The sequence below is a fragment of the Melospiza melodia genome, chromosome 4 (genome assembly GCF_035770615.1).
Source record: "Melospiza melodia melodia isolate bMelMel2 chromosome 4, bMelMel2.pri, whole genome shotgun sequence".
Lineage (NCBI taxonomy): Eukaryota > Metazoa > Chordata > Aves > Passeriformes > Passerellidae > Melospiza > Melospiza melodia.
The window spans coordinates 12,977,193-12,991,971 of NC_086197.1; the positions used below are offsets into that span (position 1 = coordinate 12,977,193).

General features: G+C 41.1%; 1 protein-coding gene across 2 annotated transcripts in view; it reads right to left on the minus strand.

Moving 5' to 3' along the window:
* The window catches only part of WNT7B (Wnt family member 7B), a 93,545-nt gene that overhangs the window by 13,562 nt on the left and 65,204 nt on the right, over nt 1-14,779 (minus strand). For both annotated transcript variants that reach the window (XM_063153944.1, XM_063153943.1), the window contains exon 3: nt 1,655-1,926. In XM_063153944.1, coding sequence (XP_063010014.1) covers nt 1,655-1,926 — 272 coding nt within the window. The remainder of the gene's footprint in view (nt 1-1,654; nt 1,927-14,779) is intronic.

The window sequence follows — 14,779 nt, forward strand, 5'->3', positions numbered from 1 at the left end:
TGTTAAATAAAATTTATTTGCATGAATTCTGCTACCAGAAGTATCTGTAAAAACATGCACTTATTTGGTTTGGTTATGTCCCTCTGTTTATGAAATTCTGATGAAAAGTAAAATATAATGTGCTTAATAAGAATCAGCAATGTGATCTGGTGATTACTGTGCTGTATTTAGAATTGGGGGACCCATGATCAGTGCCTGGTTCACATAATGAGCTCTTTCTGTCCTTGGGACTTCACTGTTCTCCATCTCAGTATCTGCTTTCGCTCTTTTGTCCCCCTTTCCCATCTAGAGCGTGGCCTGTTCCAAGCAGGACCTGCCTCAGGATCTCCATGGGGGTGGCACACACACACCACAGAGGATGCCAGTTTCAGCAGGGATGGGAATGCATCTATCAGTAATAAATCCTCCCTGGCAAGTTTAAGAGTTGACTTACATCTTGTTTTGCCTCCAAATACAATTTGTGATGCTGAGTTGAAATTCCCAGCCTAAGTGAGGTGATCACACCTGGAGCTGGTCTTCCAATGTCAATTGCTGAATGAAGTTCTTTTATATCTGTGGCAGCAAATTTTAGGAAAAAAGACTGTGGCCCTCAAGGCTGTTTCAGTGTGAATTATCATTGAAGTACCATCCTCTCTACACTTGAGATTGTGCCTCTCTCACCACACTGAATTTATGTAGCATTTCCATCCCAGTGAACCCCTGCCCATACAAAACCCTCTGTTTCAGAGCATGGCCAATGCAACTGTGCTAGCAAACAAGATCCAGGCTGTAAAATAATTGCATTGCTTCTGTCACCACCAATTCTACTCTCTCTGCCCAGTGCTCAGTACAGAACTGAAAGCACACATGGTTTTGGAGGAGGAAAATTCAGTCTTACTTCAGGGACTAGAGAAGGAGGCAGATTTTATTGGATTGCTACATTGGTAGATTGGATTTTTCTGCAACACAGAGTACAATCTCTCCTGAGGTAAGTAAATATGATGCAGAAAGATTTGTTGCACTTCTTAAAGGACAAGCTTTGACAGCTATGAGTATTGGTGAACACAAATCAGCATAGCTCCATGCACGATGTTTATTGTTACCATGAGAAGCAATTCCATCATGGTTGTAGACAGGAAACTGCTTCTTCTTCTTCTGAAGCTCTTTGTAGTTACAAAGAGACAGTTGTGCATCTGCTAAGAAGTGCATTGTGTACTACTATGTGTATTTCACTAGAGCTGGAGTCAAATAAGTGATTTGGGGTTCACTGGAATAAATATCTGGAAGTGCTGTGGAAGTTGAGCAAAGCAGTTGTGTCCCATCATAAGCCCAGACATCCCTTGTTAGATTTTTGCAAATTGGATGAAAAACAGTGATTTTCAGCTAAACAGATCCAGCAAGGTCCTCTCTGTTATCAGGGCTGGAAAGAAGGCTTAGGAAACACAAATTTTTACAGGAGTACCTATAATACATGGTACTATAGGTACCATATATACATGGCCAGATCTGAGTAAAAAGAAATGGGGGAAAATGGTGAACAACAGATGAGTTGATGTGGGTGTGGGATAACATCAGAGAGAGGGGTGAGCTCTCAGGAAATGCCTCCTGCCACCAAGCCAGCCTCCCCCCCATCCTCCAGCACACAAGTTCCCATCCCTCATCCTTTCTGGAATACCTTTCTTCCAGCCTCATTGTTGTGCAAGTTCATCAGCCTCCGTGCATTCTTTTTGATTTCTCGGGCATCAACAAACCTCCGGGAGAACTCAATGCCGTATCTGATATCCGCAGAGCAGCCTCCCCACTTCCAGCCCTCCTCCTGGTTGTAGTAGCCCTGTTTCTCTCGGTCACAGCCACAATTGCTGAGGTTGCCCTGGCTGCAGGCGGCCGTGACAGCGTGCGCGACCCCGGCAGCGGTAATGGCATAGGTGAACGCGGCCTCCCTGCTTCCTGTGGAGAGAAGCCAAAAGCTGATGGGTTGGCAGAAAGGCAGCTGAAGAAAGCACACACACACATCATCTACAGCAAGGGGGGTCAGGCAGCAACGTGAGGTGAGGAGGGGCATCATTCCTCAGCGTGGATTTCTCATCTTACGGAATTCCGCGCGTGTTTGAGATGCTTGGCTCAGCTCGGGGCAAATTACCCCAGGTATGCAGGCATGGGATAGTCCCAGCAAACCCCTTCACCAGAGGGGAACTTGGCAGTGAATCTGGACAGTGCTGAGGTGAGGCCACAGGATTTGTTTTCATACTGTCTAGTCAGGTTTGCAAGCTCGACGTTTATCTGTTTCAGATTAATAAAAAGTGAGTTGACAGCTACCTCTAAGCATGGGCACTGCAATTGGAAACAGAGAACTATTCAGATAACAACAAACCAAAAAAAAAAACCCTTGGACAAAAATGGGACTGATTATTAATCTAACTTTGGATTATTATTAATCTAACACTAATGGATGCTCCAGTAGCATCCATTAGTGATGCTGAGTGTAAAGTACTGCAAGAGAGACCTATAGAGACAAGAACTGGGTAGGGCTCATTTTCTTTCAAGGCAGAGGTTACTCCTTTCCCTTGCAGACCTCTCCTGTGCATTAGTTTTGCTGAAGTGACGCTTTCCCACTCCCACTCTGACCCAAACCTCTGCATTACCATGGCTATTGAGCATACAAAGGGCACAGAAGTGCTGTGGCAGCACTATTTTCTCTCCAAATTAGGTGAGTACTGTCATGGAAGCACAGTTATTTTTAAATAATAGCTGGTTTAGAAAAGGAGTTATTTGGGGGGTTTGGGGGCTTTTATTTGGTCTGTGATGCTGCTACTTGCAAAGGTTCCTGGTTGCCAATTCCATGCAATAGCTGTCGATAATGAATGTATGAGGAGAGGTGAATAAGGTGAATATGAGGAGAGGTGAATAAGGCTCCTTCCTACATGACTGCCTGAGGTGCCTGTGAGGTGCAAGGAGGCAGAATGATGGCAGGGGAAGATGCAGCCCATCCCTGCTCTTGTGTGAGACCACTCTGTCACTGACTGTACACAGGGCTGGATCGAGGTGTTTTGCTGCTGTTATTTATGACACTTCCACACAAGTTCCCTTCTCAATGCTTTCCCCATAAGTTCCCTTCTCATTGATTTCCTCAGTGTGTTTCTCTGGTAATAAACAGACAATCCTGTAGTGCTGCAGCCAAAGAATTACTATAAAGGATTTGCAGGAAGTTGTTGAAATGCTTTAATGACCACACACAGAGCTCTAGCATCATTAGTGGATTTGGGAAGGGAAAAAAAGCAACAAATTTTCCAGAGGAGGAAAAAAAAAATAAAACCAACTTAGAAGCTAGTTTTAATTTTTTAATATTTGGATTCATAGATCTCATAATTATTCTGGAATGATAACTCCACAGTGTGGGGGGAATTTATATTTCTTATTTTCATAGTTAGCTTCCTGAAAGATTACACCATTGCCAGATATGAGGAAGATCCTACAAGAAACAATCAGAAACGGAGGTTTGGCACCATTCGCTTGTTTCTCCAAAGAAATAAAAAATAAACTTTGGGTAGGGAAGAAAACAAAAGGGTTTTGTGTTGTTCAGCTCCCAAAAGGTTGAGCTGGCATGTGCATTATTTGAGAAGATGGTGCAGTTGCAGGAGCTGTGCCTCTGTTTCAGACCCAGACGTGTTTTGTTGGAGTGTACGATGTGTGCAGTCTGGTTCAGTGCTTCCCAAAAATGCTCTGCAGAACACTGGTGGTCCAGGAGGCCACGCTAAAGGGTTCACAGCTAACCCACAGAGCCATGTTAAACACTATTTTAAATAGTGTTTTCAATTAAAAGTTTGATGATAACGATACCTGGTGGTCTGTAAGAAATTTCTGAGGGTTTATAGCAATTCAAATCAGCTATGGGACCACTGTTCTAGCTCCTAGTGTGATCTTCACGTGTTGATGTCCACTCCTCTCCTCTCTGCCTGCTAGCTAAATTCAAATCTGGGACTCCTGTTTTAAAATTATTAATTAAAATAATAATGTGTTAAAAATTATAAGGTGTTTACAGTTATTAATGTGTTCTGTTGACTTGCATGACTACTTTCTTTCTTCTTTAAAAAAAATTCTATTTCTAATCTATAAATGGAAATATTGGAAGTATGAGATGTAATAGAAGCTACATTTATAGATACAGTTGGCTTTTCTTCAGGATGAGGGTAAACAACAATGCAAAACCAGACCCAGGGAAATTTTTGGTTAGATACCTTTGAAGTATATGTAGAAAGGTTTATTAACAAGATGAAATTAATTCCTGTGAGGGAATATGGCAGCTGTGACCTACAGTTCAGGAGATTTACTCAGAGATTTGGTGACAGTTGCTCATATTTTGCGTTTAGCTCAATATATTCCCCATGTCTCCAGAGCACATGGTAAGACATTTTATTACAGCCACTGTGTCTGTGCCTTCTTTTTCAATTTTCACACGTTGCTTCCCTTGGTCAATTATATAAAATGAAAGAAACTCATGTCTTTATCTTCCTTTCCCTCATTCCCATTATACCCCTGACTACCATCAACAATAAAGGAAAATATCTTTCCTTTATCCATTTGAGAGCTAGCAGCAGTGATGGAATTTTCTCAAGTCATGGGATAATATCCAATGGAAACCACACTGACTCTCTGAAGAGATTACTCTCCTGTTTCAATGCAGCTCTAAAATAAGAAGGTCTCAGAAATTAGCAAGTTAAGTTGTCCTGCTAAGAATTAAAGTTTTGGGGGTATTTTTAAACTAGACTAAGTTTTAAAACTTCACTAGTGTTCCTGGACAGTTCACTAAGGTCCCAGGATCAGTGGAGTCTATCAGAAACTGCTGATGGAGGAGGGAAGGGAACCTCTGTGCTCAAATAATGTCTGCTCTACACAAAGCTTTTCATTAGCATGTCATCACTTGGAATCAGTTCTAAGCAACTCTTTGTCAGGCAGCTAAAAATATTTAAGTAATGATTGCTGTGATACCTTAATGGAGAACAATAATCTCATTTTGCGGAATTTTCTGAGATTTCAAAAATATTCTTGGTCTGCAACAAAAAGGAGACAGGCCTTTCCAGAAATGTTCATGAAATGAAGATATAAGTAGCAGCAGATTTTTGATTTGACCCAAATCTGGGGCTAGATATTTCTTTTCCCAGTGAATATCCTGATTATCTAGTGGTTTAGCAATGTATACACTCAGTTTTTCAGTCTCAGAAGAAAAAATCTTGTCTGACTTCCAAAGTTTTCTGTCCCATAGACCAGAAAAATTCTTTTGAGATTTTTATTTTGGTGGAAAAGACACTGCTTTGGCTTTATTGCAACCCTTGGATTTGTCCATTTCTCTGTTAGAAATTCCTGTCTTGTTGTCAGTTGATGATGACAGTTCTGACTTTATTCCCAAAACATAGAAGGGATGTTTTCATGAATATAACATGAACTAATAACTATCTGATCTGATAACTGTCTAATCTAATAACTCCAAAAGGAGATGACAGGCAGTATTAATAAAAATCAAGCCTTTTTTCTTTGGTGAAGGTGCTCAAGGCCACTTCTAGGAATCTGCCAGGCTATCAGAGGAGTCTGTCATTTGCCAATCTGAGTTACTGCCATTTTCTTGAGTTTATTTGCATTCTAACAGAACTTTAAAAGTGTTCTAACAGCCAGCAATGCAGGCAGCTGCTGCTCAGACAGATTTTGGACCACTGATCCTTAGCACTTCTCTTCCATCAGAGAGGAGCCTTTATATGTCCTTGGAGCCATGGAGTAGCCTGTGTTTTACCCCTCTTTTAGATGTCATTTCTGGCCAAATTTTAGACTTCTAATTGAGCACTTAACTTAGCATGGTTTGATGTGGAAATTCTGACAAGTTCCACAATTGCTGTAGTTTACCAGACTCCAACGTGCACAGATTCAGCAGAGAATTTCCAGCCTGGAGCCACAATCAGCTGAGAATCACACAGGCTAAATACACATTCAATTATCCAGCTGTGAGCACAGGGTTAAAGATTGAACTGTTCCATAGCTGTTTGCAAGACATCTATTTTGTCAGAGTAATTAGATGAGAATTCTGCTATTGCACACACCATCCCTGAAATTACTCATGTCAGCAGCTGGATGAATCAGGCTGCCACTGAATGTCAGCCATTAGAACTGTAATTTAACTTGAAATATTTAACTGCAGAACATACAGTGTTTGGCCAGCAATTTCCTAGATCTTGCATCAGCAATGATAGAAGAAAGTACTACACATTGTTATTAAACAAAACAAATTCTTCATGCACTTGCACAAGACAAAAGATTGATTATATGAACCAATACAACATAGGTCAATGGGAAAAAGAAATGAACCACAGCAAAACTAAAATTTTTTTTGACAAACCTACCCTTTTTAACAAGTCTGGTAAGCTGATGACAGATTGAGTCATTTTTTATGGCAAAGGACCATAGATACATAGATGAGTAAACTGAAACTCAGACAAGAGCATCTTAAGTAGTGTTGGATGAAGACTTTTACAGACAAGTTTATTTCCTTTGTAATTTTGTATTTTATTCAACACACATATTAACAATTGTCAAGGAAAATAGTGCAGGCTCTGCATTTTGGGTTTGATCCTAGGGCAGTACAAGTCACAGGGAGTTTTCTCACTGTCTGGAACAGATCCTTTATTTGCATTTTCAGTGTAATTAACTTTGGTTTATAAAGTAGGGACTAATTAAATTTAATTTAATTTCTCTGTCCCTCTAACTTTCTGTACCCAGTGCTACATGTCAGAACTAGCGGCTACTGAAATCACTTCGTACAGGCAGAAAAATTAAGGCAGAGGAGCAGAAAACTCAGGAGGGTCTCTGCTCTGTCAACCCTAACATAGGCTAATAAGACAGCTGTTCCTCACAACAGCTTTTATTGTTGAACAATCTTTATTGTTCCTGTTCTTAAGGATCTTCAGTAGAGGATGTTCCACGGTCTAGCCCAAAACCTTAGGACCCCTCCTGGTATGTATTTCACTAATATCAACCTGAAACTTCTTTCTGAGTGCAAACCCACTGCTTCTTTCTCTAGAGCTTCCACAAACAGGTTATTCCCCCCTCCAGCAGCAGCCTTGAAATATGTAAAGACTTCCACCCCTTCCCAGATATGCTGCACCATCATTTCTTGCCCAGCACCCCCAAGGGGTCTGTCCCTTGCCCTGCTCTCCCAGCTGGCTGGTTGGAATTGCAGTGCTGGAGATGTGACAGGGTGCCCCAGCTGAGGTCAAAGCAGAAGGAGCCCTTCATGTGCCTTGTGTGCTGTAGTCCTGTTTGTTCCTGCCAGCATTCCTCATCTCACAGCAGCAGGACACTTTTGACTCTTACTCAATTTGCAGCTGTCCTCTGTGCAGCTGCTCTGCCACCAGATGTTTCTCATCTTGCATTTGTGCAGATGATCATTCCCATGTACAGATCTTTGCCTTCCTGATTTGCCTCCTCTTTCCTTGTTTTAAGGCTTTTCTCCTTCTTTTCTGGATCACTTATCCATGATCATGTCCAGTTTTGACCCAAACTTCCTCCAGCTTCCTTGTACTCCTTCCCAACATAATATAATTCACAAATGCAATGTGCACATTCTCTTGCAAATGCAATGTCCATATTCTCTTGGTCAAGGCAAGAGTATAATCCTGACTGGTACGAGCTCCAGCACAGGTCACAAGAAACCCAGTCTGCACACCTTTCCATTTTGATAACTACCCTCCAAGATATTTTCAGATGGTCTGTAACCATCTGGCAAGTTCTTATTTTTCTTCTGTGAATGTCATATAAAGCAGGGTCAAAAGCTCCCTTTAAGTCCAAGATTTATGGTATAAACTGCTTCTGCTCTGCCTCTGAGGCCCTGGGTGGCCCAAGAAGGAAGGAAATTAGTTTGGTTTAATGTGATTTGTTCTTGACAGATCCTGATTGACTCTTACTCATGTCCCTGTTCTTAGTTATGAGCTTACAAATGGAAGTTTGTTCCCATATTTTTTCATTTACTGAAATTAATCTGATTGGTCCTACAATTCCTTTCTTTTAGGTTTTTGGTGGGTTTGTTTTGTTGGTTTTTTTTTTTTTTATAACAAAGGTCAGACATTTGTCTTTTCAATTCTTCTTAGTTATAGCTCTTCACTAATTTTCAGCACTAGTGGCTGCAAGGACAACCACTCACTCCATTAAATGTTCTGAGATGAGGGACATCTAACTGGAAAGCAATCAACATGGGCAAATTCTGCTCTCTAAAGCTCAGAGGGCTCCTCTGTTGCTGGTGTAAGTTTATAACATCTGCTCATCATTCACTTGCTTAGGGAAGTCTGAGGCAAGAAGTGCTTGGACTTCTTCATATTATCCTTGGTTTGTACTCTCCTCTGGAGTCCACTCCACTGGGCAGTGGATCAGCCTTTGTTCTACATCTCCTACTCACTGACAAATTAGTGCTAACTCATTGATTTCTGTGTAGCCTCCAGTAAATACAAAAAAATAGATATAGCCGTCCATGGTTGTGAGGTTCCTTTGAAGCACCCGTGCTCAGAAATGCTCCTGAGCAATGAATGTGGTGCTGGCTGAATGTCCCAGGACTTTCTGGGATGGAGCCTGCTGATGGTCATGTTCAGTAATGTTCTCTTTACAGTGTTCATTCATTTCACTTTTCCTCCTTAACCCCCTTATTTTCTACTACAGTCTAATTAAAATAATATTGTTTAATTTTGTTTGATTCATATAGGTCTAGAGCTGGAGCAGGGCTGATTACAGCAGCTTCTTCCTAGGCTCCTGCGGTATCTATTTTCAATTACACATGGCCAGGACAGAGAAAATTGCAGATCTCAAGGCTGAGCATGTGTAGTGATATGACATAATGGTTTATTTACAGATTCTTCTCTTACTCAGCATTTTTCATCTCCAGGCTCCCACTAAGTTTTTATGGCTGGAGGTGCCAGGATCTTGGCCATCAGTTTAGAATTGCTCTGTCAACTGGATTCTTTTCTGTTGTTCATGTGGGTTTGTCAAATCTTATTTTAGAAATGGGCTGTGCATGAGCCAGAATTATTTCACATTAGCCTTATTGCAGTTTCTTGCTGTCACTCTTATATACTTTTGAAAGCATGTCTATTAAAAAGAGATACTCTGCCTCTCCTTTTCACATTTTTTCAAACATTTTTTGAATGTCATGGGTATTTTCTAAAGACTTGGTGTTACTTTCCACAGTGATTTCTGTAATGACTCTTCCAAGGATTTACAGGGATTTTAAAGTTAATTAACCCCCTAATTTATTCAGTTAAGTCCTGGCAACCTTAAACAATAGTCAGCATTTCTGTTCCAGTGAACATAATTCTATTATGCTTTTGACTGTCTTTTGGCAACATGTCCCTTGGTGAAGTTTTCTGAGACGGTTTCTGTGAGGTTAGTGAGTTTGCTGTAATCTCTGAAAAGATCTTTAGCAGTGCCCAGAGAAATATGAAATTTTTGTGCTCTCTGCCGTAAAACTACATTTGCCATAATAAATATTTCTTACCAGCTCAGCCCTAAGAACTTAGCATTCTCAGAGAAAATGGTGAAATGGAGTGTTGGTCCCAAAGCACCACAGCTTATTTTTGTCTAAGCTAAATGAGAACATGGTGCTGAGCACACATTTAAAGAGTGCAGGAGAGCATGGCCTGAGGAGCACGAGGGGGGAGTTCCCAGATGCTCTGTGCCTTTCAGAGGAGCCTCTGTGTGTCACACACGGCTGTGTTTCCACAAAGCTGCTGCTAATACTATCAAAGTAGCATGTGGGAAACAAGGGCTGGAGCAGAGGGATTGTCTCCTGCTTGTGCTCTCTTCTGGACCTGCTGGTGTCCCACTGTGGCGCTCAATGGTTCCCTGATGAATGTTTGGTGCCTTTTCTTTTCAGTGACGACAAGAGGTTTGATATGTCACAGTGTGTGAAAGCTCAGCTGGAGACATCTTCCAGTGCGCTGGGGTTTAAAAAAGATCTTTGCACCCCTTGCCAGAAAGCATGGAATCCTGAAGGCACTCAGAGAAACTGTGCTCTGAAGTGTACCAAAGTCCTTAAATAAGTCTGTGAGGAACCAGATGTGTTATACATACACTCTATTCTATTCTATTCTATTCTATTCTATTCTATTCTATTCTATTCTATTCTATTCTATTCTATTCCATTCCATTCCATTCCATTCCATTCTCATCCTTTCCTTTCCTTTCTCATCTATTCTATTCTATTCTATTCTATTCTATTCTATTCTATTCTATTCTATTCTATTCTATTCTATTCGAATAATTCTACTGCCTCAACCTGTTCACAACAGTTTTATGTAGGATTTGACAATGCATTACAGTCTCTCTTTTAAAGGGCATTTCACAGAGAAAAATGAGTCCAATATTTAGAAAAAAAGGGAAGGGAATCTATAACTATGTGGGCACATATTTTATCTTTATTTTAGGTTTGCTCTTGATAGTATTCTTGCACTCTAATATGGCTTGTTAAAGGTTTCTGAGGTACCTGTGTGGGGCTCAGCAAGGAAAACATTGTCCACTTGGATTTAAGAAGTAGAAAAGAAGGAAAAAACCAAGCAGAAAACAAACCTCCCCTCTGAACCTGAGAAGAAAAACAGGACAGTGCTACCAATCACACTTTTAAAGTACATTTGCTTTCAAGTCAACTTCATGCTTAGTTTGAGGAGATACAAGAGCAGAGGAGGTGGCTGCCAGAACCACTGAGATTTTCATGTGCACAGATTTTAGAGGCTTGAGCCTTTCATGAGTGGATCAGTTCAGAATGGATGCACTCAAGGTAGGATCCTACCAATCTAAATTATTCTGTAATTTTGTGACTGTATTTGATTTTGCTGTGGATCCCATTTCACAAATTTCACTATCTGTCTGTATTCCTTCTAATATACTCATGAGTATCAAAAATCCACTGCCATGCAGCATCAGACCTTCTCAGTGGATTTTTTGCTGGGTCAGTATTTTAATTAATTTAAATAATCTCAGTGATCTGACATAATTGCACTGTGTTGAAGAGCACCGCTATAAAAATAAATCTGCATTGTCATTTGCATCAAATCGTCTTTTCCTCTACTACCTTATGTCATTTCTAGCCCAGATAACAAATCCCCAGGAGCAGTGATCATGCCTGTATTCTTTTTTAAATCACTGTGCATACCTGTCCTTTGCTGTAGGAACATGTTAAATAATCCTCTAAAGGGTCTACTGAATTATGGGTTGTTGTAAGCACCAAACTCCTGTACCTGGGCATGCCAGAGTGTCTGTGGATGGGCTTCTGTATATTCTGCAGATAAAATTTCTGATCTTGCTTCCTGAGATAGTTTAGTTAAATGATGAATATTACCTGAATGTTCTGTGCAGAGCCTATGAATAGGCCAGAGCCACTTTGCCAGAATTGTTGAATTACAAATATCTGAGCGATACCTAGATGAAATTGGTGTTAGACACAAACCTGTTTCTGCAAGAGGCATTCCTTGCTTTAAGGAGACACATCTTTCAGCTGGAGAGGGCAAGAGAAGGGAGAGATAATTACCTCTCTTTCACAGAGGCATGAGGAGGGTAAGGTATGTATCCAGAGGACAGAAGGACCTGCTCTTGCTGGATTCTTTTTGTGAGGAGATAACAGTAATCCAGTTGGAATCTTCTCAAGAGACAACTGAAATACAAATTCAAGCCGGGGAGAATATCCATGTAGGAGCAGTAGTTATGGGAGTGTGAATCCTCTGCTCTGCTTCTCCACTGTTCAATACAGTATTGACCTGCACATCTACTGGCAGAGACACAGGGGGATCTGGCACAGCAATGCTCAGCATCCCAGTGCCTGCCAGAGAAAGCCACGGCTGTAGGAGTCCACTCCTTACATTCACACCCACACACATCCTCACATGCCACACCTGCTTAGCTTGGATCCACACCCTGCCTTTACTTTTAATTTGGAAAAAAAACCTGACCAAAAAATACCTAATATGTTTTCCCATAATAATTGCTGAGGTTCTATTTGTTCTGCTTCAGAGAGATACCAAGGGGTCCCACATCCCCATTTGGAATTGACATTTCTTGACTACTAGAGAGATAGGTACAACCTCAAGCTGGATATTTTGGATATTTTGTTTGTCGGTGTAGACTTTTTTCTTGTACTCAATTTTTATGTTAACCCACACAAATGTTTGAGATGGATGGATGGATGGATGGATGGATGGATGGATGGATGGATGGATGGATGGATGGATAGATAGATAGATAGATAGATAGATAGATAGATAGATAGATAGATAGATAGATAGATAGATAGATAGATAGATAGATAGATGGATGGATGCCTCCTTTTGGGAGCACATACAAAGCAAGCATAGCCCAGGACATTTATCAAATATGAGATACTGCTTTCAGACTAATGTGTATGGGATACAAAATAATTTACATCTACAGGGAGCTAATCATCCAGAGCTAAATCTGCAACAGGGTGTTGGCTCTAAAAGCCCATCTTTTAAATGTTCTTCCACATAGCATTTTCCATGTGGCTGGCACAAAAATCCAGCCTCACCAAGAGCTGAGAGAGTTAGAAACCAAAAAAGCAAGGTTCTCAGAAGGTATCAAGCTGCATGGCGAAGCCCCGAAACTGGCAGCAGAAAATGCAAGGAAAGGGAGAGTCTAAACTTATCCCATCAGAGCTAAGCCAGATTTCCCTGCACAGTGAGCCTTTCCAACTTTGCTGGCAGCAATCATCTTAGTGTAATTGCTGGAGGGACATGGTGGTTTTAGAAAAGGAGAGCCCACTCTTAAAATATTCTGACTGGGGAAAAAAGATTTCTTTAAATGAAAAGCAAGGAGATTACTTTCTTGCTTTCACTGATTAGAAAAAAAAGATACTCTTCCGAACATAATTTCTTGTAGTGTATTTTTTTAGGTTTGTTTTCTTTTTCAGTATCATTTAACTTGGTTCTGTCAAGTACAAAATTAGGATGAGTTTATATAAAGTACTAATTCTACTTTGTCGTGACATTTCTAAAGAATTTATGAAGAGCAGCTGTATCTTTTATTAAACTGAATCACATACACCAGGCATCTATGTGACCTAGGAAGGGTCAAATAAATAAATAAATAAATAAATAAATAAATAAATAAATAAATAAATAAATAAATAAATATGTGTTTAAATTCTATTTCAGACTTTCAATCTAAATCCAGACAAATATCATGAAATGGAACAACCACTGACCTTTTAGTTCACACTGCAACAGCAACACAAGATGAGCATTATGACAAACAACTGTGAAATAATGACCTCTGGAAGTACCTTGCTCTACACAACATTTCATGGTAAGAGCAGTGAGTATGGAGGACATCCTGCTCAAACTGAGAAATGGTGACAGCCAGACTGGGAGGTCTGAAAAATATTTCAGGTCATGGAGAAGCAGCTCCTGTGTGCCCAGGACAGCACTTTCCAGGCACAGAGAGTGTTATGCTTTCCTGTCTGGTGACTCTGCTCTTCAAGGTGGCCTTCTTCTCGAGTGCATAGATATAGAAAAAGACTTATGTTTGACCAAAAAAAGGAAAAAATAATTTGTGTCAAATAGTGTACCAGAATGTTTTCTTCTTCTGTATGAATTCTGCACAGGAGCAGACAGAGAGGTTCTTGCTGCATTTTCTGGGAATTCCTGTTGGATTATCTCCTGAAGGATGAAGTTATGTGGGTTGTCCTACAAATCCGTAGCCCACATAAATTCCTGTCATGGTTTCTAATGCCTGGCAGGACACCTTAGAGGACCAACTCAGCAAGTCAAATTCCACAAGCAAGCCACTTGCACTGTCACAGGTGACCCTTCCTGTGGGTGTGGGGGCTTTCATGGGTTTGGTGCACTCTTGGCAGGGCAGAATATGGAAGGGGAGGCAGCAGTGAGTGCTGTGTGGCTGTTTGGGGTGTTCTCACTCTGGATATCTGCCATGGCAGATGTGCCTCACTGGCTTCAGCCCACTCCATCCAGCCCTTCCAGCATTGGGGCTGGGCTGGCAGCCCCAGCTTGTGTCTGTGCTCTGCTGTTTCTGCTCAGAGGTCACATCCCCTGGGCTGCAGCAGACCCTGCAAGTCACTGCAGTCCTCCCTCCAGGCTCAGAGCTTGTGGAAAGCAAATGAGAAAATTCTGGTGGGAGGGCTGGGTTGAGACTTGCTTTTGAATTTGCTTAAATATTTTCCAAATGCTCTTTCACACTGCTTGTGTGGCTGCATTCACCTCTCTGATACATCTGCCTTGCCTGTGCATCTTGCTGGGAGGAGAGACAGGGTCAAGAAATTATGTCCACCCTTCTTGGTGTTTAATTTGTAGTCCAATTTGTAACCCCAGGGAGCAAGACACAGCACAGATCACACATATGAAAGAGATTTAAAAGAGTAAAGAGCTCAGAGAAGTTGGGATAAATACACAAAGTTTAGATTCTGATCCAAACCTCTCTGGTTTGCAAAATGAGTTTGGAAGCATCACAAGAGCAAAGTCTGTTTTTTCAGCTCTGGAGCTTCTGGTCCTCACAAGGGTTGGGAAGTGACAAGATTCCCATAAACAAGCAAGGTTTATCTGAATCTTCTGAGGACTTACAACAGATACTGAATCAATGTTTCATCTGAGCCTCTCCAGCTGACCCCACTGGGTCAGGTTATCTGATCTAGCAGACAAGTGGTTGCTGTTTATTATTTGTGTTGTGTTAAGTTTGTGTCTTGCCATGCACTGAGAGAGCTCACCCTAAAATGGGGATCCAAACCTGCAAGAGATTGACAAATGGCAGATGC